The 25,262-nt window shown below is 41.2% G+C and overlaps 2 protein-coding genes across 18 annotated transcripts in view; one reads left to right on the top strand and one right to left on the bottom strand.

The window, feature by feature from the left end:
• CAMKMT (calmodulin-lysine N-methyltransferase) overlaps window positions 1-11,728 on the bottom strand; it is a 428,964-nt gene extending 417,236 nt beyond the window's left edge. For 2 of the 3 annotated variants that reach the window (XM_063618090.1, XM_055242675.2), the window contains exon 1: window positions 11,471-11,626. In XM_063618090.1, coding sequence (XP_063474160.1) covers window positions 11,471-11,626 — 156 coding nt within the window. Of the gene's footprint in view, window positions 1-11,470 lie in introns of all 3 variants that reach the window. The other variant, XM_055242677.2, reaches the window with a different exon arrangement.
• PREPL (prolyl endopeptidase like) overlaps window positions 11,699-25,262 on the top strand; it is a 43,431-nt gene continuing 29,867 nt past the window's right edge. For 2 of the 15 annotated variants that reach the window (XM_063618078.1, XM_063618077.1), the window contains exon 1: window positions 11,859-12,251. Coding sequence is in view for 11 of the 15 variants with exons in the window: in XM_055242666.2 (XP_055098641.1) it covers window positions 13,911-14,129 (219 nt within the window). In the remaining 4 variants the exon portion in view is untranslated. Of the gene's footprint in view, window positions 12,252-12,320; window positions 13,012-13,588; window positions 14,130-25,262 lie in introns of those variants that run through there. The other 13 variants (XM_055242666.2, XM_055242668.2, XM_063618073.1 and 10 more) reach the window with 13 other exon arrangements.

A 25,262-nucleotide genomic window follows, 5' to 3' on the forward strand; every position in this document is an offset into this window, starting at 1 on the left:
GTCACATGAGGTCAAGCATGGAATTTTCCATTCATGGCAACATGTCGGCTCTCAAAAAGTTTCGGATATTGAAGCATTTAAGATCTTGAATTTTTGTATTAGGGATGCTTAACCTGGCTTCCTTTCTGGGATATTGGAACGAGAAAAAAAGACCTGTAAATACTGACATTTGGGATCCACCCAACAAAAATGGCCAATTCCAGTTACCCTACAGTTAAGAGGACAGTTAACAGAATTCTGAATCCCTACTATATATGAATCTATGCTCAGGGATGCAAGTAAAAACCAGAAAACCGGATGGGTGGAGCCAAGATGGCCGAATAGGAACAGCTCCGGTCTCCAGCTCCCAGCCCCAGCGACACAGAAGACGGGTGATTTCTGCATTTCTGCTTGAGGTACCGGTTTCATCTCACTAGGGAGTGCCTAACAGTGGGTGCAGGACAGTCGGTGAAGCGCACTGTGCGCGAGCCGAAGCAGGGCGAGGCATTGCCTCACTCGGGAAGCGCAAGGGGTCAGGGAGTTCCCTTTCCTAGTCAAAGAAAGGGGAAACAGACGGCACCTGGAATATCGGGTCAGTCCCGTCCTAATACTGCGCTTTTCCAACGGGCCTGGAAAACGGCACACTAGGAGATTGTGTCCCGCACCTGGCTCGGAGGGTCCTATGCCCACGGAGTCTCGCTGATTGCTAGCACAGCAGTCTGAGATCACGCTGCAAGGCAGCAACGAGGCTGGGGGAGGGGCGCCCGCCATTGCCCAGGCTTGCTTAGGTAAACAAAGCAGCCAGGAAGCTCGAACTGGGTGGAGCCCACCACAGCTCAAGGAGGCCCGCCTGCCTCTGTAGGCTCCACCTCTGGGGGCAGGGCACAGACAACCAAAAACTCAGCCAGAACCTCCACAGCCTTAAATGTCCCTGTCTAACTGACAGCTTTGAAGAGAGTAGTGGTTCTCCCAGCACGCAGCTGGAGATCTGAGAACGGACAGACTGCCTCCTAAAGTGGGTCCCTCACCCCTGAGCAGCCTAACTGGGAGGCACCCCCCCAGTGGGACAGACTGACACCTCATTCAACCGGGTACTCCTCTGAGACAAAACTTTCAGAGGAACTATCAGACAGCTGAATTTGTGGTCTCACAAAAATCCGCTGTTCTGCAGCCACCGGTGCTGACACCCAGCCAAACAGGATCTGGAGTGGACCTCTAGTAAACTCCAACAGACCTGCAGCTGAGGGTCCTGTCTGGTAGAAGGAAAATTAACAAACAGAAAGGACATCCACACCAAAAACCCATCTGTACATCACCATCATCGAAGACAAAAAGTAGACAAAACCACAAAGATGGGGAAAAAACAGACCAAAAAAACTGGAAACTCTAAAAAACAGAGCACCTCTCCTCCTCCAAAGGAACGCAGTTCCTCACCAGCAACGGAACAAAGCTGGATGGAGGATGACTTTGATGAGTTGAGAGAAGAAGGCTTCAGACGATCAAACTACTCTGAGCTACGAGAGGAAATTCAACACAATAGTAAAGAAGTTAAAAACTTTGAAAAAAAATTAGAAGAATGGATAACTAGAATAACCAATGGAGAGAAGGGCTTAAAGGAGATGATGGAACTGAAAGCCAAGTTTCGAGAACTACGCGAAGAATGCAGAAGCCTCAGTAGCAGATGCGATCAACTGGAAGAAAGGGTATCGCTGATAGAAGATGAAATGAATGAAATGAAGAGAGAAGGGAAGTTTAGAGAAAAAAGAATACAAAGAAATGAACAAAGCCTCCAAGAAATTTGGGACTATGTGAAAAGACCAAACCTACGTCTGATTGGTGTACCTGAAAATGATGGGGAGAATGGAACCAAGTTGGAAAACACTCTGCAAGATATTATCCAGGAGAACTTCCCCAATCTAGCAAGGCAGGCCAGCATTCAGATTCAGGAAATACAGAGAACGCCACAAAGATACTCCTCGAGAAGGGCAACTCCAAGACACATAATTGTCAGATTCACCAAAGTGGAAATGAAGGAAAAAATGTTAAGGGCAGCCAGAGAGAAAGGTCGGGTTACCCACAAAGGGAAGCCCATCAGACTAACAGCTGATCTCTCAGCAGAAACTCTACAAGCCAGAAGAGAGTGGGGGCCGATATTCAACATTCTTAAAGAAAAGAATTTACAACCCAGAATTTCCTATCCCGCCAAACTAAGCTTCATAAGTGAAGGAGAAATAAAATACTTTACAGACAAGCAAACGCTGAGTGATTTTGTCACCACCAGGCCTGCCCTAAAAGAGCTCCTGAAGGAAGCACTAAACATGGAAAGGAACAACCGGTACCAGCCCCTGCAAAATCATGCCAAATTGTAAAGACCATCGAGGCTAGGAAGAAACTATAGCAACTAACGAGCAAAATAACCAACTAACATCATAATGACAGGATCGGATTCACACATAACAATATTCACGTTAAATGTAAATGGGCTAAATGCTCCAATCAAAAGACACAGACTGACAAACTGGATAAGGAGTCAGGACCCATCAGTGTGCTGTATTCAGGAAACCCATCTCACGTGCAGAGACACACATAGACTCAAAATAAAGGGATGGAGGAAGATCTATCAAGCAACTGGAAAACAAAAAAAGGCAGGGGTTGCAATCCTAGTCTCTGATAAAATAGACTTTAAACCAACAAAGATCAAAAGAGACAAAGAAGGCCATTACATAATGGTAAAGGGATCAATTCAACAAGAAGAGCTAACTATCCTAAATATATATGCACCCAACACAGGAGCACCCAGATTCATAAAGCAAGTCCTCAGTGACCTACAAAGGGACTTAAACTCCCACACAATAATAATGGGAGATTTTAACACCCCACTGTCAGCATTAGACAGATCAACGAGACAGAAAGTTAACAAGGATATCCAGGAATTGAACTCAGCTCTACATAAAGTGGACCTAATAGACATCTACAGAACTCTCCACCCCAAATCAACAGAATATACATTTTTTTCAGCACCACACCACACCTATTCCAAAATTGACCACATAGTTGGAAGTAAAGCTCTTCTCAGCAAATGTAAAAGAACAGAGATTATAACAAACTGTCTCTCAGACCACAGTGCAATCAAACTAGAACTCAGGATTAAGTCAGTCAAAACCGCTCAACTACATGGAAACTGAACAACCTGCTCCTGAATGACTATTGGGTACATAATGAAATGAAGGCAGAAATAAAGATGTTCTTTGAAACCAATGAGAACAAAGACACAACATACCAGAATCTCTGGGACACGTTCAAAGCAGTGTGTAGAGGGAAATTTATAGCACTAAATGCCCACAAGAGAAAGCAGGAAAGATCCAAAATTGACACCCTAACATCACAATTAAAAGAACTAGAAAAGCAAGAGCAAACACATTCAAAAGCTAGCAGAAGACTAGAAATAACTAAAATCAGAGCAGAACTGAAGGAAATAGAGACACAAAAAACCCTTCAAAAAATTAATGAATCCAGGAGCTGGTTTTTTGAAAAGATCAACAAAATTGATGGACCGCTAGCAAGACTAATAAAGAAGAAAAGAGAGAAGAATCAAATAGATGCAATAAAAAACGAAAAAGGGGATATCACCACCGATCCCACAGAAATACAATCTACCATCAGAGAATACTACAAACACCTCTATGCAAATAAACTAGAAAATCTGGAAGAAATGGATAAATTCCTCGACAAATACACCCTCCCAAGACTAAACCAGGAAGAAGTTGAATCTCTGAATAGACCAATAACAGGTCCTGAAATTGTGGCAATAATCAATAGCTTACCAACCAAAAAGAGTCCAGGACCTGATGGATTCACAGCTGAATTCTACCAGAGGTACAAGGAGGAACTGGTACCATTCCTTCTGAAACTATTCCAATCGATAGAAAAAGAGGGAATCCTCCCTAACACATTTTACGAAGCCAGCATCGTCCTGATACCAAAACCTGGCAGAGACATAACCAAAAAAGAGAATTTCAGACCAATATCCTTGATGAACATTGATGCAAAAATCCTCAATAAAATACTGGCAAACCGAATCCAGCAGCACATCAAAAAGCTTATCCACCATGATCAAGTGGGCTTCATCCCTGGGATGCAAGGCTGGTTCAACATACGCAAATCAATAAATGTAATCCAGCATATAAACAGAACCAAAGACAAAAACCACATGATTATCTCAATAGATGCAGAAAAGGCCTTTGACAAAATTCAACAACCCTTCATGCTAAAAACTCTCAATAAATTAGGTATTGATGGGACGTATCTCAAAATAATAAGAGCTATCTACAACAAACCCACAGCCAATATCATACTGAATGGGCAAAAACTGGAAGCATTCCCTCTGAAAACTGGCACAAGACAGGGATGCCCTCTCTCACCGCTCCTATTCAACATAGTGCTGGAAGTTCTGGCCAGAGCAATCAGGCAGGAGAAGGAAATAAAGGGTATTCAATTAGGAAAAGAGGAAGTCAAATTGTCCCTGTTTGCAGATGACATGATTGTATATCTAGAAAACCCCATTGTCTCAGCCCAAAATCTCCTTAAGCTGATTAGCAACTTCAGCAAAGTCTCAGGATACAAAATTAATGTACAAAAATCACAAGCATTCTTGTACACCAATAACAGACAAACAGAGAGCCAAATCATGAGTGAACTCCCATTCACAATTGCTTCAAAGAGAATAAAATACCTAGGAATCCAACTTACCAGGGATGTGAAGGACCTCTTCAAGGAGAACTACAAACCACTGCTCAATGAAATAAAAGAGGATACAAACAAATGGAAGAACATTCCATGCTCATGGGTTGGAAGAATCAATATCGTGAAAATGGCCATACTGCCCAAGGTAATTTATAGATTCAATGCCATCCCCATCAAGCTACCAATGACTTTCTTCACAGAATTGGAAAAAACTACTTTAAAGTTCATATGGAACCAAAAAAGAGCCTGCATCGCCAAGTCAATCCTAAGCCAAAAGAACAAAGCTGGAGGCATCACGCTACCTGACTTTAAACTATACTACAAGGCTACAGTAACCAAAACAGCATGGTACTGGTACCACAACAGAGACATAGATCAATGGAACAGAACAGAGCCCTCAGAAATGATGCCGCATAGCTACAACTATCTGATCTTTGACAAACCTGACAAAAACAAGAAATGGGGAAAGGATTCCCTATTTAATAAATGGTGCTGGGAAAACTGGCTAGCCATATGTAGAAAGCTGCAACTGGATCCCTTCCTTACACCTTATACCAAAATTAATTCAAGATGGATTAAAGACTTATATGTTAGACCTAAAACCATTAAAATCCTACAAGAAAACCTAGGCAATACCATTCAGGACATAGGCGTGGGCAAGGACTTCATGTCTAAAACACCAAAAGCAATGGCAACAAAAGCCAAAATCGACAAATGGGATCTCATTAAACTAAAGAGCTTCTGCACAGCAAAAGAAACTATCAGCAGAGTGAACAGGCAACCTACACAATGGGAGAAAATTTTTGCAACCTACTCATCTGACAAAGGGCTAATATCCAGAATCTACAATGAACTCAAACAAATTTACAAGAAAAAAACAAACAACCCCATCAAAAAGTGGGCAGAGGACATGAACAGACACTTCTCAAAAGAAGACATTTATGCAGCCAAAAAACACATGAAGAAATGCTCCTCATCACTGGCCATCAGAGAAATGCAAATCAAAACCACAGTGAGATACCATCTCACACCAGTTAGAATGGCCATCATTAAAAAATCAGGAAACAACAGGTGCTGGAGAGGATGTGGAGAAATAGGAACACTTTTACACTGTTGGTGGGACTGTAAACTAGTTCAACCATTGTGGAAGTCAGTGTGGCGATTCCTCAGGGATCTCGAACTAGAAATACCATTTGACCCAGCCATCCCATTACTGGGTATATACCCAAAGGACTATAAATCATGCTGCTATAAAGACACATGCACACGTATGTTTATTGCGGCACTATTCACAATAGCAAAGAGTTGGAACCAACCCAAATGTCCAACAACGATAGACTGGATTAAGAAAATGTGGCACATATACACCATGGAATACTATGCAGCCATAAAAAATGATGAGTTCGTGTCCTTTGTAGGGACATGGATGAAACTGGAAAACATCATTCTCAGTAAACTATCGCAAAGACAAAAAACCAAACACCGCATGATCTCACTCATAGGTGGGAATTGAACAATGAGAACTCATGGTCACAGGAAGGGGAACATCACGCTCCGGGGACTGTTGTGGGGTGGGGGGAGGGGGGAGGGACAGCATTAGGAGATACACCTAATGCTAAATGACGAATTAATGGGTGCAGGAAATCAACATGGCACATGGATACATATGTAACAAACCTGCACATTGTGCACATGTACCCTAAAACCCTAAAGTATAATAAAAAAAAAAAAAGAAGCTGTTAAAAAAAAAAAAAAAAAAAAAAGAAAGAAGAACCAAGGAGATGAGAAAAAAAAAAAAAAAAAAAAAAAAAAACCAGAAAACCTCATCCTTTACATGCGGAAGCTATAGTGTTTCCCGTTTTTAAGACACAGCAACAGGCCGGGCACGGTGGCTCACACCTGTAATCCCAGCACTTTGGGAGGCTGAGGTGGGCAGATTGCTTGAGCTCAGGAGTTCGAGACCAGCCTGGGCAACACGGCAAAACCCCATCCCTGCCAAAAAAAATACAAAAAGCCAGGTGTGGTGGTGTGCACCTGTACTCCCAGCTACTCGGAAGACTAAGGCACAAGAATCGTTTGAACCCAGGACATGGAGGTTGCAGTGAGCCGAGATCACACTGTTGCACTTCAGCCTGGGTGATGGAGTGAGACTTTGTCTCAAATAATAATAATAACAATAATAATAATAATAGCTACTATTTATTTTGAGTCTATGATGTGGCAGATGCCAAGCTAAGCATTTTACAAATATTATCTCAACTACTCAAAACAACCCTCCAAAGTATGTGTTATCACTCCCATTAAGTGAAGAGAAAACTGAGGTTAGAAAGTAAAAAGTTGTCCAAATTCCGGCAACTTACAGAAGACTTATATCACACCTATTACCAAAAGGATTTAAGATGGCTTTAAAAGATGAACAATACAACAAGATAACATTTATGAAGAAAAAGAGAAAGCAAAAGTAAGAATATAAAACAAAGTCAAGAATAAAGGTGAAACAAAAATACATTCCAAAACAATCTAAATACTTGATATAGATCAGTGAAGAGCATCCAGTAAGTGGTAGTAGACCTAGGACTGGATCAAGACTTAGATGCATCTGATGCCAGTGTCAAGTTGTATGCTTGCCAAGTTAACTGTGCTTCACAAACCTTTTTATTCTACTTGTTCTTCAAAATAACAAATTAAATTTGTCATCAATTAAATATTTAACTTGTCATTAATTAAATATTACAAAACAAATAACATAGAGCTGAAAGGGAGTTATCACTACCCTAAAAGCCAAGTTGAATGTTTGAGAAAGATAAAGGTAAGTCGCTTAAAAGTTTACTATCAATTTAGGTGTTGGAAGCCAACTATAAACATTTGAAGAATTATAAATATCTAGAAAGATTTGACAGTCAGAAAATTACTTCACTTGGAATATGTATCGTTATTACAATTTACCTGTTAACCAACTTTTTCCATTAGCCAATCCAGGTAAAAGCATCCTGCTTTGATATAAACTGAACTGTGAAATATTCCATAATCAGATTCTTCAGCCAAGTATTCACACCTCTAGGCAAGATTTTTCATTCGATAGGTGGTTTGTAAATACGTGTGTAACAGTCATTGCTACTTTTTCATCTGCGCTACATTGTCTCCTTTTAGGAACTGCCCCCCCCTCACTCTATGTAATTCTAGTGAGGTTGTTACCTTACCTGCCACAGGGTGGGCTGATGACCCAGGTTAGCCAAAGTGCCCCATTCTGGACATAGCAATTGGTCCAACCTTGGCCTATCAGAGTCCTTTGGAGGAAATGATTTGGATGTTGGGGTAAAGAGTTATTTCTTCTGGATTATTAGGTGGATGGATATGAAAGCCTGGAGTTGCCAGTGGCCATCTTCGTCAACATGTAATGACTCAACAAAGAGGAAAATAGAACATCCATAACCTCTACTGATATTGATTCATAAACTTCCAGACTTCATCTAATTTAAGCACTCGCTTGACTCAAATGTTGGCAACTTACCATGTAACCTGGAACCAAATGATGCACTAGGTCAACCAGGTTTTCTCTCAAAACCTGTGTTTTGTTAATTACAAAACACAGAAAATATTGAATAGTTAACATAAAGTAAAAGGCCATGAGACGGCACTGGAGCTCTACAGGGCAATGGAAAGACAGAATTTTAAAGGAAAAAACAAGTAGACAGAGCAGATGTTCGTCAGATGTCCCACGAGAGAGAAACGGAGTCACATATCTCTAGCACTGCTTAGATTCCTTACAGTTTTCCAGTACTAGATGCATATAAGATAGGAATGGTTCATTCATTTGAAATACATTTACTAAGAGCTTATAAATGTTTAATATATGTGATCAATTAAATTATAATAGAAAAAGATTCACTTCCTCTTTGTCACCTCCAAGGAAGGAGTTGTATTTCCCTGCCCCTTGAATTTGGCCTTTGCCAAATATCTTACTTTGGCCAATAGGAAATAAACACATGATGTGAGCAGGGGTTTAAAATGTGTTTCTGTGGTTGGGCTTGCTCTTATACCTCTGCTATCACCATGAGGACTTTAGCCCACTAGTCCAAAGATTAGAGACATATGGACCACACGTGCATCGTAGAGATACCCAGATGACTACAGCCTACGTCGGTCAGCTCCCAGGTGACCCCCAGATGCATCAACAAAATAAATACTAACTGTTGTATGCCACTGTGATGTTGCAGTTCTTACTTAGTAATAGCTTACTGATAAAATACACTAAGGACTAGGTGCTATGTGCCACTTAAAGACTGTCCTTACTCTCAGGCTTTCCACAGACACTTAACAACATCTACTAAAAACCAATTAACCAGGCCCTGTGCTAGGTGCAGAGGAAGTAAATTAATAAAACATCACCTTTTCCCAGGGAGAATGCCCATTCTAGTAAGAAAGAGAGACCCTGATCACACGATGATAAAATAATATAAGGGGCTCACTGGTAGAGTGGCCTGAGGGTCTAACTTAGCCCACAGGCATTAGAGGTGGCTTCACAGAAGAGTAGTTTGAAATGGAAGTGTGAAGAATGATCATTCACCAAGTAGAGAAGATAAAAAGACTCTAAGCAAGCAGATGTATATCAAAAGTTTCGATGTCAGAACGTGTGGAGAGTTCATGTAACAGCCACGGCTGAAACTTGTCACTGTTTTCATTTAGACTGCAATTTAGAATGAACATAAGTGCTGTAGTTTTTACTATACTGAGAATCACTGAAAGCCAGGCATCATGGCATACCCCTGTAATCCCAACTACTCAGGAGGCTGAGGTGGGAGGATTGCTTGAGCCCAGGAGTTACCTGCGTGGGCAACAAGCAAGACTCTATCTTATTAAAAAAAAAAAAAAAAAAAAAGGAAGCGGGGGGCGGTGGGTGTGCCAGGCACGGTGGCTGACACCTGTAATCCCAGCACTTTGGGAGGTGAGGCAAGTGAATCACCTGAGGTCAGGAGTTCGAGACCAGCCTGGCCAACATGGCGAAACTCCGTCTCTACTAAAAACACAAAAATTAGCTGGGCGTAATGGTGAGCACCTGTAATCCCAGCTACTCAGAAGGCTGAGTACGGGAGAATTGCTTGAACCAGGGAGGCGGAGGCTGCAGTGGGCCGAGATTGCACCATTGCACTCACGTCTGGGCAACACAGTAAGACTCTGTATCAAAAAAAAAAAAGGGGGGGGTGCCGGGCACGGTGGCTCATGTCTGTAATCCCAGCACTTTGGGAAGCCGAGGTGGGTGGATCATCTGAGGTGGGGAGTTCGAGACTAGCTTGACCAACATGGAGAAACCCCGTCTCTACTTAAAAAAAAAAAAAAAAAAAAAAAAAAATTAGCCAGGCGTGGTGGTGCATGCCTGTAATCCCAGCTACTGGGGAGACTGAGGAAGGAAAATCATTTGAACCCGGGAGGCGGAGGTTGTGGTGAGCGGAGATCACAGCCATTGCACTCCAGCCTGGGCAACAAGAAGGAAACTCCATCGCAAAAAAAAGGAGGGGGGAAGGGGGGTTGAGTCCACTCTCCCCAGCTCACGCAAGATCTCATTTCAGTGGTCACTATTAAAAAAATTAGATATTTACTTTATTATAGATACTTCCTATGATGATCTGTGAGGACATGCATTTTCTTAACCTGTAATACCATTTGTAACAATAGCAAAACCAGATCATCACTGGTCTGGAAAGACTGTCAATGTATCAGCAAATAAATCTTAATTAACTCTGATGATCTACTTAACTCATAACTCTAAAAGCACTAAAAGACCCCTGTATGAAAAGGTGACTCAAGGCAACTGCAAACAAAGTGACCCCCAAAATACTAAAAGCACAATCTCAAGTAAAGTGGCAATAGCTGGGAAACTCTTTTCCAAACACAACTGTCAGAAATGGAAAAATGTCCTCCTGAGTAAAGTTTTCGGTAGAAAACTTCGGGCAGAGGCATAACACTAGTATGTAAAAACAATAACCAGACTTCACTTCAAGAAGTGAGCGAAGAATGTGAGTGATCATACATCAGAACTTCCGTCAAGCTTGCACCAGTGAAGTTGTAAGTAACAGCAGAAACTTTGAAGTACCAGAAGATACCATCATTCAAAAACAAACACACTTTGACTAGCCCAACTTGGACACGGAGAATCTCGCTGATCAATACAAACTACAAGATAATCATTTAACTTTGAGACCTCAGTGAGAGAGGGGATCAGCTCTTCCTACTCCTTGCACGCTCCGCTGTACGGAAGATGCCGAGGGAACGCGTGCCGTGTCTCAGTCCCGGCACAGGCAACCACTCCGGGCAAAAGACGGGGCCAGAGGGTGCTGACGAATATCGGTAACTCGAACCAGGCTGGGAGTTAAACTAGAAGAAACCTGGGGAAGGAGGCAAAACAGAAGCAGGAAAAGAACAGTGGGGAGCGGCGGGCGCACCAGAGACTGGCGAGAAGGGGAAAAGTCCCCCAGACGCACAAAAATGTCTAGAAGGGGTTCTTCTACTTCCATCTGAGTTTCCCAGGAGCTCAGCCTTGGCTGTCCCGCTCCCCACCCAACCCCACATGATTCCTCCTCTTGGATGGGACGCTTAGGTGAAGCGAGGGGGAGCTTCGCAGGTGGCTCCCGGCAAACTGAGAAGGGTCTCCCAGAGCTGCCAAGAGGAAAGAGCTGCGAACAGTTGCTCCCCCGGTACGTGAGAGACGAGTGACCAGAGGCAAAGGTGAGGCGAGCAGGTTCTCCCTTACCTGCCGCAGGAGCTTCCACCGGGCGGCTCCCAGGGGCGCCGAGACTACGGGCCCCCGAGTGGTGCAGCCAACTGCCGGACCCCCGCCCGCTGCTCGCGCAGTCTCGCCGGTCCCAGCGTCCGTGACTCGCGACTCCATCTCACTGGAGCCTTCCATACCCGGAGGTGCCGCCGCCGCAGCTCGTCCCCTGCCAGGACCTGCCAACTTCTTCCCTATCAGGACCTGTATGGCCCAGCCCCCACCCTACCCCCCCCCCCCCCGACACCGGACCAGGCATGCGCGCTCTCCCCGAATTCCGCATTTCCGGTACTCGCATCTCCTTGGCAACCAGGGCCGCGCTGTCACGTCATTGCACCATTTTGCTGGTAGCCATCTTGAGTGAGGGCGGACCAGAGGATGAGAGAGCTGTGGCAGGGCTACTGGAACGCTGTCCCTCATTGTTTTAGCCTTATGTGCTTCATCTCGAGCTCAAAAGACTAGCAAAGAACCAAAAGTCTTATATATTTCGAGACTAAAGAACCCAGAAACCCAAGAAGAATCCTTGACCACAACAAAGATGGCGAAATCTGCCTGTTGCTTGTGCTAAATTGAGGTTACGTAGATCGGCGTGCTGCAAACCAGCTCTAGGCGGTTCTGGGTAGGCTGTAGTTCTGTGGACTGCGGAACGCAGACTTCGGCTGGACGTGCCTGCGGTGACACCTGCTCCTCTCTGAGAGCTTCAGGTTCTCCGGCCTGCCTTCACTGGTTTGTGTCCATAGCCGGACTGATTCTCTCAATTTGCGTATGTATGGAGGGTGTGCTGATCTCTTTCCTTCTCCCCTTTCTCCCCCCGCCCAGCCACCCACCCCTCAGTCCCCAGGTCCTCGCTTTTTGACTAATGTCCCGGCACTGCGTGCGTGTCACCTGGTCCCTGTCTCTGTTGTATTCAGATCGCCTCATCCCTGGGATGGAGAGTTGCACGGGGAAAACGAATAGGTTCTCCGGAGAACACCCATTTATCTACCCCACCCCCATCCTAGCCTTGCATACCGTCTTCTCCTTGAGGATGAAAGATGGATGGATAAAGGCTGTGGGAACGTGGTGATGTAGGACCTTTGCAGGCCCTTGTTATTCGAGTCTTTTTTCCCCTTTTTTACTAGTGTCGGCTAGTAAGCTAGTGTTGCTCCCCTACCCCCAGTCGCCCATTATTTTGTTGCGACATGGAAAGGGATTAAGGGGGGCGGGGGCGTCGTAGCGCATCTGATCTATGGTAAATTTGACGCAGCATTCTACCTTTGATACCAGGGGGCATTTTGTGAAAGACGTCCATAATGACGTTCAGCGGTGTGCAACATACCTAGATTATTTCTGTCGTAAAAATAGCAACTGCCATTTATTGAGTGGTCACTATGTGCCAGGCACTGTATGGTTTTAACATTAAACTGTCTCATTTTGTCTTTACAACAACAACCCTAGAAGGTAAATGGTGTCATTTCATTTTTGCAGATAAAGAAACAGGCCCGGAGACACAGTTAAGTGTAGGAGCTAAGACCTCAACCCAGGTCTGTCTGACTCTTAACTACTTACTGGCAATCAAGGTTAATAAAAGCTAACTCCTGACAAACCAGAGATGGCCTTACATTTTATTTGTGCATCTTGCAGGGGTTTTTTGTTGTTTTTAATTAAAGCGCTAAATACCTTTTTAACATTAAAAATCCGAAGTTGAGTATGTCCAATATTTGGAACCAAACCAAATTGGATTTTTTGCTATACAGCTTACTGTCCAAGTGACCTGGAACAGTTGCTTAGAACCTCCCACAGCCACAGTTTGGCAACCTGTAAAATGTGCATTGTAATATCTATTTTATCAAGTCCATGTAAAATTTAAATTAGACAAAGAAGATAAAAGCACCTGGCACTTAGTTAACACTCAATAATTAATCTTCCCTCCCCCACCTTTATTAAATAATTAGGCTTTTCCAGTTTATCTTCCACATATATACCAAAGATATGTTCATAATTATGTAAGACCAAAGGGCTTTTTACCTTTTACAGCCCTGAGTTCCTGAGATACCCCATTAAGTCTGTGTACTTATTTGCAAATTTGTATTTTGTTTCTTGTTTTGTTTTTTGTTTTAGTTTGCCCCTATGTGTGCCAGAATCAGTGCTGCATAGTTTGAACCTGAGAGGATTAACTTTACAAATGAGACATTTAAGTCACATCTGCCAAGAATTATGATTTGAATGAAACTTTAACTTACGCAGGTTTTTAGATTTAGTTAGCCTAAGTTATCAGCTGTCCGAAGTTATTCATAACCTAAGCGGGGCATGGCCCTGAAAAGGAGGGATGAGAACTGCTGATCTTAGATACTCTGAGAACCCACTACTCTGTAATCATACCTATAAAATCATTCGTGTACTGGCAGCCCCAAAAGGAGCATAAACCAGGGACTTTGATATCATGCAGCAGAAGACCAAATTATTTCTCCAAGCTTTGAAGTATAGTATTCCTCACCTTGGAAAATGCATGCAGAAACAGCATTTGAATCACTATAACTTCGCTGATCATTATTACAATAGAATAAAATTGAAAAAATATCACCTAACCAAGTGTCTTCAGAATAAACCCAAGATATCAGAGTTAGCAAGAAACATCCCAAGTCGGAGCTTCTCATGTAAGGTATGGACTGTTTAAGTTAACCTATTTGTAGGTCATTAAGATTAATTTTAGTTTAAAAATAAAGAATGGGTAGAATATCAGAGCAACTAATTTTCTCAGTCATTCTAACTTGATTTTTCTAATTTTCAAGTCTCAATTGTCTCTAGTCAAAAGTAAGTATAAAAAAGTATATACATCGAGGCAGGCAGATCACCTGAGGTCAGGAGTTCAAGACCAGCCTGGCCAACATGGTAAAACCCTGTCTCTACTAAAAATACAAAAGTCAGCTAGGTGTCATGGCATCCACCTGTAATCCCAGCTACTTGGGAGGCTGAGGCAGGAGAATCTCTTGAACCCAGGAGGCAGAGGTTGTGGTGAGCTGAGATCGCACCACAGCACTCCAGCCTGGGTGACAGGGAGACTCTGTCTCAAAAAAAAAAAAAAAAAAAAAATTGTACACATATATTTATAGGGCTGTAATGTAATATATAAAAATGTAGGTTTGTAAAAGATGATTCACCTCAGGACTTCCTTAATATGTCTGCCAGTGCATTAAAAAGTGTAATTCAGCCTTCTAAAATTCCTAGAACACTAAATTATAGCTCTTAATAAAATCTAATAATATGCTAATTGTTTTATGAATCACGAATCAGTAAACTTCAGTAAAGGCCGTGAATTGTATTTTATTTCTCTGTAAAAAAATGAAAAATACTCTTGGCATTTTTGACCACTTGAGTCATTCAGGAAGACACTATCAGAGTATTGTACTTCTGCCAGACCCCAAGCTGTGGGCATGAACTCAACCTTGAGGACCTGATTGCCCTTATATAGAGAGCGACCACATATCCACTTTTGCCTGGGACAGCTCCAGCCTACACCTGTTGTCCCTGTGTAATTATTAATAGTGTCCCCTTTCCTCTTGAAAGTGTCCTGGTTAGAATGGTAAATTATATGGTCATCCTACTTACTTGAGATTAAATTATCTATTTGTGCTGCTGCTGCTGCTGCTTTGACATCCCTCTCCTGCCTTTTACTTCTTATGTTCCTTAGGTTCCTTAATGATATTTGGGGGTGGTATTCTTGCAATAGTTTCACATATTTATGATTTTAATATATTTTTTTATTTTAATTTCTGTTTTTGTCACTTACTGATTTTTCTTTTAGTCTGTTTTGGCTTCCTCCTTTCTTCGGGTAAAATGTATGTATAACAAAGTTTTCCACTTGATCCATTTTAAAGTATGCAATTCAGTGGCTTTCAAAGTTCATCTGTGTTGTATGCATGTATGATAACTTCATTTCCTTTTATAGTTGAATAATATTCCTTTGTATGTATAAACCACATTTTGTTTATCCATTCTTCTAATTGATGGACACTTGGGCAGATTCTTCTCATTTTAGAAACTATCTTTTCAATCTAATTTTACTCAGTTTTTCTAGTTTTTGTTCAATTTTTGCCGTTATCTTAGCTGATACCTATTTAGGTGTTGTGTGTGTCTCTTTTGCTTTTAACATTTTCTGTGTTAGCCCCCTAGTCTTCCTAGACTTTTACTCTTTATGTTTTAGTCTTTGAAATTCTTTTCCTTTTCATAGTGTCTTGCCTTAGTTTAGTACTTTGTTTACTCAGAAATTCTTTATATTTTTTATTTCATTTTTGTGTTTTTTGTACATCTTTCCTACTTTAGAAAGATAAAAATTTTTAATTTCACCTATTGAACTAAATTTTGGACCTTTAGGTTATTTTATTTTGCACTGTGTTTAGAACATTTTGTCATGTCGTACTTTGTCTTAACACTTAGTTTATAAATAGTAGGCAGGAATTACCATCAGAGTAACAGCTGTGATATTAGCTCACATTCTAAACTGAAGGTTGACTATTTTTTCCCTCCATTTGTCCCTGAAGCAACTTTTCAGTTCTCTTTTATAGATTCCCACTACCTGGAAACTTTAACCTGACTCAGTGACTCCAAGTATTAATAGTTCTTTTAGTAATTCCTTTACCTGATAAAGTAACCCTGCTTTCACATGTCATGTATCAACCATTCCCTCTATGACAAATGATGTAATATAAAAGCCATGGTCTTTATCACTGAGACCTGGGGAAGCTTTATAAAGATGCCCCTGCAGCTGTGAAAACACCTGTAGACAAGAATGCACATTTCCTTCTTTCAGCAAGCATCCACTGAGTTCCAACTCTGTCCACTTTTATAGGGTGCAATAAAGTAGAAAAAGTAGTTAATGCTTTTAGATAAATTAAAATATGTCTGCTTAAAGAGCTATTACCTATATAAGTTAACTAAGGAACAGAAAGTAGCATGTGTCATGGGAATGTTAGAAGGCAAAAGATGTAGCAATGATTGGTGTGACTGAACTAATCAGGACTCCTAATTTTCCTGACTGAAAAAAATAGGGAGTTCTGATCAGGCATAGTGGCTCACGCCAGTAATCCCAGAACATTCGGAGGCCGAGGCGAGCAGATTGCCTGAGCTCAGGAATTCGAGACCAGCCTCGGCAACATGGCAAAACCCCATCTCTACCAAAAAGGCTAAAAATTAGCTGGGCTTGGTGGCGCACACCTGTAATCGCAGCTACTTGGAAGGCTGAGGTGGGAGGATTGATTGAGCCTGGGAGGTCGAGGCTGCAGTGAGCTTCAGGCACAGTGAGATCATACCACTGCACTTCAGCCTGGGTGACAGAAGGATACCCTGTCTCAAAAAAAAAAGGGGGAGTTTCAACTTGTCATTCTCTAGAAAGTCTTACAGGTGCTAAAATTTCATGATTCTATAACTGTCTTGTTACCTTAGCAACAAATTATTACCTATAAGTTTGGGGACTCTTCAGTATCAACCTCTGCAGTCTAACTGTATATCAGAAATCCTGGAGAGTTTTTTAGAAATGCAGATTCCTGGATCTCACCCCACATCTGCGTAATGAAAATCTCTATGGCTGAGGCCTACACATCTGTTTTTTGTTTGTTTGTTTGAGACGGAGTCTTGCTTTGTCGCCCAGGCTGGAGTACAATGGCATGATCTCGGCTCACTGCAACCTCTGCCTCCCAGATTCAGGCAATTCTCCTGCCTCAGCTCCCAAGTAGCTGGAATTACAGGTGTCCACCAGCATGCCCGGCTAATTTTTTTTGTATTTTTTAGGAGAGACAGGGTTTCACCATGTTGGTCAGGCTGGTCTCGAACTCCTGACTTCAGGTGATCCACCTGCCTCGGCCTCCTAAAGTTCTGGGATTACAGGCGTGAGCCACCATGCCTGGTCCCAGATCTGTTTTTTGAAGTTCATCAGGTAATTCTAGAACTCACAACTTGACTGACAGTGGACCTGTATTTAGAAACTGGAACTGTTTGATGATCAGGTGTTGCTGATCTAAACCTTATTGAATTCATTCAGTTCTGCAGTTGTTATTGGCAAGTACCTCAGCTTTCCATTTTACATTAGCCAGATGGCAAGATGAACTTACTCTATTACACTTACAAGCCAGCTAGTGATATTCAAAGACTAGCATCCATCCAGATATCACATTTCTTTATCTTCCACGTCATCCTGCTCTGCTCTGCCTAAAAAAGAATTCCCAAAATCTTTAATAGTGATAATTTGAACAAGATACAAAAACAAAATTGAATAATTAAAGAGAGAAGACTAAATCCTTTGGTTAAACCTGTCATTTGCCTATTTCTACAATACAGATTAGCAGCTCCTGCAATAGTCTCATATTCATATATATATATATATATAGATGTAGTTTTGTATATCTTGCAAAAAGTTTGAGCTACATCCTTTTAAGCAATAGAATGTTATTGAAAAATGTAGGCGCAATCAGATTTGCATTTTAGAAGAATCACTGACAGAACAGAGAATAAATTGGAAGTAGGAAGCCTTGTTAGTAACTCAGATGAGTGAAGATGAGAGTCTTTACAGGGTGATTGGTTGTTTTTTTTTTTTTTTTTTTTGGAGACAGTGTCTCACTCTGTCACCCAGTCTGTAGTGCAGTGGCACAGTCTCTGCTCACTGCAACCTCCACCTCCCAGGCTCAAGTGATTCTCGTGCCTTAGCCTCCTGAGTAACTGGGATTACAGGCATGTGCCACCACACCCAGCTAATTTTTTTATATTTTAAGTAGAGACAGGGTTTCTGCCATGTTGGCCTGGCTGTTCTGGAAGCCCGGCCTCAAGCGATCCACCTGCCTTGCCCTCTCAAAGTGCGGGGATTACAGGCATGAGCCACCACACCTGGCCCTGATTACATTTTATTTGCGACATCTTAATGGAAGACTAGAGAGCTTGAGTGATAATTCCTCATCTCTTTGGATTCTAAAATCCAAAAGCCTCTTAGAAATGATTTTTTTTAACTGATTGGAGGGTATTGAGAATGGGCAAAACCTGACCTAAACTGACACAAAGCTATTATGATCTTTATCCCAATTAGTAGATGTTTAGCTCTGAAATGTTACTGCATTTGATTACAGGGTGTTGTTCCCCTATAAACTGAGATAAGGTACCCAGTTAACATTCCAAAATCTCAAAATTCTAAAACATATCTGGTTTATCTTTATGTTTCAGATGGACTTATTTCACAGTCATGTATGTAACCTTACTGATATTCAGATCTTAAGGGTGAAGAAGGCCGGGTGTGGTGCCTCACGCCTATAATCTTAGCACTTTGGGAGGCTGAGGCGGGTGGATCACCTGAGGTCAGAAGTTCAAGACCAGCCTGACCAACATGGCAGAACCCCATTGCTACTGAAAATCCAAAAATTTTAGCCGGCCCTGATGGCACACGCCTGTAATCCCAGCTACTCGGGAGACGGAGGAAGGAGAATCACTTGAACCCGGGAGGTGGAGATTGCAGTGATCTGGGATCGCGCCACTGCACTCCAGCATGGTGTGATGGGAGCAAGGCTCCATCTCAAAAAAAAAAAAAAAAAAGATGAAGAAGGGGAAAGGATAAATATAACTCACTAATAAAGTGGAGATTTCAGTAGCAGTTGGATATATGAGTCTGGAATTTGGGGAGAGTTGTTACGTATAGATAGCAGTTGAAGCCATAGGAGTCATATCACTATATTTACCTCTCTGCTATTACTACATCATTTTAAACTTTTCCTGTCTCCCCATTATATTGGGAGGTCCTTAAAGACAAGAGTTTTATAATACACGTCTTGCCAGCACATAGCATAATGACTGCCACATCGTAGATAAGCAATAAGTGTTTATAGAATGAATTAATAGTTAAATGAACGCATTTTTTCTTTTCATATAACCATAAATTTTATTGCTAGAAAACATACCCTAGAAATCATCCTATCTGAGCTCTTTCTTTAGGTCTTTGATACTTTTTTTTGAGAGAGGGCCTCACTCTGTTGCTCAGGCTGGAGTGCAGAGGCACAAACATGGCTCACTGCAGCCTCAACCTGCTGGGCTCATGCTGTCTTCCTGCCTTACCTTGCAAGTAGCTGGGCCCACAACCATGCCCAGCTAATTTTTTGATTTTTTTTTTTTTTTGTGGAGACAGGGTCTCACTTTGTTATGCGGGCTTGTCTCAAACTCCTAAACTCAAGTAATCCTCCTGCCTCAGCCTCCCAGAGTGCTGGGATTACATGCGTGAGCCACCATGCCCAGCCCTATGACCCATTTTGAGTTCGTTTTGTTTATAGTGCAAGGGATTGGGGTACAACTTTATTGTTTTGCTTGTGGATATCCGTTGTCTGAGCAACGTTTGTTGAAAAGACTGTTCTTTTTCCATTGAATTGTCTTGGTGTCCTTTCTGAAAATCAACTGACCATAAATTCAATGGTTTATTCTCGCCTCTCACTTTTGTCTCATTTTTCTGTATGTCTGTCATTAGGCCAGTACTACACATTTAATTACTATAGCTTTGTAATAAGTTTTATTTATTTATTTATTTGAGATGGAGTCTTGCTCTGTCACCCAGGTTGGAGTGCAGTGGTGCCATCTCAGCTCACTGCAACCTCTGCCTCCCAGATTCAACAATTCTCCTGCCAAGGCCCCCCAAGTAGCTGGGATTACAGGTGTCTGCCACCATGCCCAGCTAATTTTTTTTTATTTTTAGTAGAGACAGGGTTTCACCATGTTGGCCAGGCTGGTCTCAAACTCCTGACCTCAGGGTGATCTGCCTGACTTGGCCTCCCAAAGTGCTGGGATTACAGGCATGAGCCACTACGCCTGGCCTGTAATAAGTTTTAAAACCAGGAAGCGTGTGAATTCTTTCTAAACAAATGAAGAAACTAAAGCCACAGAGCCTAAAGTTAAGTAAGAAAACTAGGAGAGTCAGAATTAGACCTAAGTTGCTAATTCACAGTACCTTTCTTTTTTAATATCTTGTAGTACAGGTAGACCATCCCTAATCCAAAATCTGAAATGCTCCAAAATCCAAAACTTTTTTTTTTAAATAGAGACAGAGTCTTGCTATGTGGCCCAGGCTGGTCCCAAGCTCCTAGGCTCAAGCAATCCTCCTGCCTCAGCTTCCCAAAGTGCTGGGATTACAGGCATGAGCTGCCACTCATGGCCAGTGGGCATCTTTTCTTACGTTTATTGATCCTGTTGGTTTTTCTTCTTGAATGCCCATTCTTGTCTTTTGACCTTCTTTTAATTGTTTATCCTTTTCTTACTGATTCATAAGATTTCTTTACAAGTCCTTTGTCTTTTACGTGTGCTGTAGATATCTTCTCCACATTTGTCCTATTAATATTTCTTTTCACTTTATGATATCTTTTGTTAAATGTTTTTTTATTTTATGTTTTATGCTGTCTGAATTTTATTCAATTCAGCAAATATTTGTTGAACACCTACTATGCACTATTCTAGGCATTGGAGATATAACACTGAACAAAATAAACAAAAATCGCTGCTTTTGTGAAGCTTACCATCCTACTTGAGAAAGGAAAAGAGAAAGAATAAAGAATTACATGAACAAGGCTAGGTGCAATGGGTCATGCCTGTAATACACTTTAGGAGGCTGAGTTGGGCTCATTGCTTGAGCCCAGGAGTTCAAGAACAGCTTCGGCAACATGACAAAACCCTGTCTCTACAAACAATGCAAAAATTAGCTGGGCATGGTGGTTCCTGCTTGAGCCCAGGAGGCAGAGGTTGCAATGAGCCGAGATCATGCCACTGCACTCCAACGGAGGTGGACACAAGCGAGTCCTCATCTCTCAAAAAAATAAAAAGGATTACATGAATGAAATACAAAGTGTGTCAGAAGCGATAGGTATGGTGAAGAAGAAAAAAAAAAAAGACAGGGAAGATGTGAATAGGCAGTGTGGGGATAGGGAGGGGTGTTATTTTAGTAAAATGGTTAGGAAAGGCCTAACTTAGAAGATGACATTTGAGCAATAGCTTTAAGGAGGTATTTGGGCATAGGGCCCAAGTTCCAAGAAACTGATGTGGGAGCAAGCTTGATATGTTCAAGAAACATCAAGTATGGATTAACTGGAATAAGTGGGCTTGGTGTGTAGTAGTAGATTAGGTCAGCAATGTAATGGGACAAGATTCTTTAGGACTTCATAGACCATTGTAAGAATTTTTGCTTTTCCTCTTGAGCAAGATGGGAAACCACTGGAGGGTTTTGAGTGGAATAATATAATCTGACTTTAGACTCACACAAGCTCCTTTGTTGAAAATAGACCGGGAGGTGAGCACAGAAGCAGAGAAAACTTTTGGACTTTTGCAGTAATCCAAGGGAGAAATGATGACGGTACTAGCCGAGTAGTCCAGTCCAAGTGTGAGAAGTGGTCAGATTCTAGATATATGTTGAAAGTAGAATTGATAGGATTTAGCAGACCACTTGTTTGTGGCAAGAGAAAAAGACAAAGCCAACTCTAATGCTTTTAAGCCTAAGTAGCTGTGAGGACAGATTTGTCATTTATGTAAATTGGAAAGATTTCCTGGAGAACAGGGTTTTGTTTTTTTAAAAGGGCAAGGGATATATGGGGAGATTTAAAGTTCAGATTTGGACATTTTTTGGCATATTAGACATCTAAGTAGAAACGTTGGGTAGTCAGTTGGATATACAAGTTCAACTTGTTCAGAGTTGTTCGGGCTACAGCTGTAAATTTGGGACTCCTCAGCATATAAATAGTATTTAAGGTCATGACTGGATGAGATCACCAGGGGAATTAGTGCAGACTGCAAAGAAGAGAAGTACTTAGTGCAGGAACTGAGCCATGCCAGTGTTAAAAAGCCAGAGAGATGCCGGGCCCAGTGGCTCACGCCTGTAATCCCAGCACTTTGGGAGGCTGAGGCGGGTGGATCACCTGAGGTCAGGAGTTTCAGACCAGCCTGGCCAACGTGGTGAAACCCTGTCTCTACTAAAAATACAAAAAAGAAAAAAAATTAGCCAGCGTGGTGGCGAGTGCCTGTAATCCCAGCTACTCAGGAGGCAGAGGCAGGAGAATCACTAGAACCCAGGAGGCGGAGGTTGCAGTGAGCTGAAATCCCGTCTCAAAAAAAAAAAAAAAAAAAGCCAGGGAGTTGAGAAGGAACCAGCTAAAGATACTGAGAAGGGAGGGCCAGTGAAATAAGAGGAAAAGAAGGAGAATGAGGTGTCCTGGAAGCCAAGTCAAGAAAAGTGTTTTTAGGAGGAGGAAATGATCAATTGTATCATGATCCTGATAGGTCAAGTAATATGAATACTGAAAATTAACTTCTGCACTTTGCAATGTGGTGGCCATTCAGTAACCTTGACAGGAGCAGTCAGTGGCATAAGAAGGGCAAAAGTCTGGGCTCTAGAGAAGGGGTAAGGAGAAGAGTTGGAGGCAGAAGATGAACAAGTTTCCTTCATTTAACAATTGCTTTTAAAAAACAAAATGAGTAGGCCAGGCGCGGTGGCTCATGCCTGTAATCCCAGCACTTTGGGAGGCCGAGGCGGGCGGATCACGAGGTCAGGAGATCGAGACCATCCTGGCTAACACAGTGAAACCCCGTCTCTACTAAAAATACAAAAAAATTAGCCGGGCGTGGTAGCGGGCGCCTGTAGTCCCAGCTACTGGGGAGGCTGAGGCAGGAGAATGGTGTGAACCAGGGAGGCAGAGCTTGCAGTGAGCCGAGATCGCGCCACTGCACTCCAGCCTGGGTGACAGAGCAAGACTCCGTCTCAAAAAAAAAAAAAAAAAAAAAAAAAATGAGTTAACAGCAAATACAATTAGTTACTTTACATGAACATAATTAAAATTTTGGAAATCTCATTGATGTTTCATGGTTGCTAAATACCATGTATGCTAATATGAATTAATTTCAGGTATTTTGATTCCAGATTTAGTATATTTCTGTGTAAGATAACTGACAGAAACTATTAAGTCAAGGAAGTTCCTCTCTATTCCTAATTTAAGGTTTTATCATTTTTTTAAAGCATGGTGATTATTTTTTATTTTTTCCCTGCATTTATCAAAAATGGCTTTAAGATTTATCTCCTTTATTTGTGTTAGATTACATTGATAGATTTTTTTCTGATGTTGGAGCATCCTTTCATTCTTAGGAAAAAATCCTTCTTGGTCACATTAAGTTTAATTAGTATTACTATTACTGTTTTTATTTTGTGCTTTTTAAAATTAATTGATTTTATCACATTTTATTTTAGAATAAGATTGATTTTTTTAATTGTCTCATATCATCATTGTCTAATTTTGATGTCAAGGTTATATTAGCCTAATAAAATGAGTAGTTCTACCTCTTTTACTATTTTCTTAAATAGTTGACATATGAAAAGATTAGCTGTTTCTTGAAGATCCAAGAAAGCTACCTTTGAAAGCATCTGGGCTTGGTGTCTCTTTCAAGAAGGGGACACTTAGTTACCAATTTAATTTCTTTAAGAGTTAGTGACTTATATAGCTTTTCTATTTCTTGAGTCAATTTTGGTAGTTCTTTTTTCTTTCTGGAAAATTACCCATTTCACTTATTTTCAAATAGATTCACATAAAGTTTATTGTAATTTTTAAAAATCTCTATTGTATCTGTAATTATGCCTTTTTCTCTCATTCTTTTTTCTATCAGTTTTGCGATGTTTGTTTTTTAATAGGTTTCTAAAAGAACCAACCTTTAATTTGATTCTCTTTAGTTTCTTTATCAATTTAATTTCAAAAATTAATTTTCTTTCCTTTCTTCTGCTTCCTTAAGATTTACTTTTTCTGTTTTCCTAAATTGAAATGCTTCATATTGCATTCTGTTTTTCAATTGCTGTGGATTTGTTTTTTTAATGCATTATTTATTATTTATTCTTTTTGATGCTCAAATTGTCCAAAATGTGGCCAGTAGAAACCCCTTCAGTTGACACTTGTATTCTTTTGACATGTCTCCATTAAGCTTTGAGCACTTCCTTATTTTCTGGCATAAGATTTCCCAAACGTACCGTGTATTTTCTCCCTGCTGTAGCCTTAGAATTAGCCATTTACTAATGGCTAATTAGTCTTGACTGAAGGGCTGTCCAGTGTCTTTCACCATTTTTTCTATCTTTAGAGTTCAGCATCTTTGCCATGATAAAGTTAACACATATCATTCTCCTTCTATTTTATAACAGCTTTCATTGTTAAAATGATTTAGTGGTGGGTCACTTGGGAAGTGGGAAGGAGTGCTTCTTTTTACCACTAATGGAGTGATACTGTACCGGTAACCTTCTTAAAATCTGAAGGTAAAGCCATCCTTACCTCAGCTCCATTGGGTAGTATATGCCTTTGAAACAACTGGACTATTTAAAGTATTAAGATACCTGGCTAAAATGGATGGCTTTAGCTGTGTACCCTAATGATATTGCTAGCTGAAATTGAAATGAAAGCTTAAAACACTTAGCAGGTATCCTTGGGACCGAACAAAAACCGAAAGTAACTTGGAGTACTTAATGAATATTATATAAAATCTCAGTTTCCATGGGAGTAATTCCTTTGGAAGAGTTACTTAGAAAGCTGTTCAGTTCTGCTTGAATTTCGTTAAGGCAGTAAAAAATCCTATTGCTTTCAGAGTTATTTTGGTTCAGATAAGCTCAGTTTATTTGGATTTATGACAGAAAAAATGTTAATCAGGAATGTAAAGTTAAGAAGATGAGTTTTGGAGCCCGCTGTGTTGCTTTTGGCTCTGTGTTGGCTATGGCTGTCAGTAAGAATGAGTATTTAAAAGTGACAGAACCCAGCTCCCTGACCTA

This window comes from Symphalangus syndactylus, chromosome 14 (assembly GCF_028878055.3).
Source record: "Symphalangus syndactylus isolate Jambi chromosome 14, NHGRI_mSymSyn1-v2.1_pri, whole genome shotgun sequence".
Lineage (NCBI taxonomy): Eukaryota > Metazoa > Chordata > Mammalia > Primates > Hylobatidae > Symphalangus > Symphalangus syndactylus.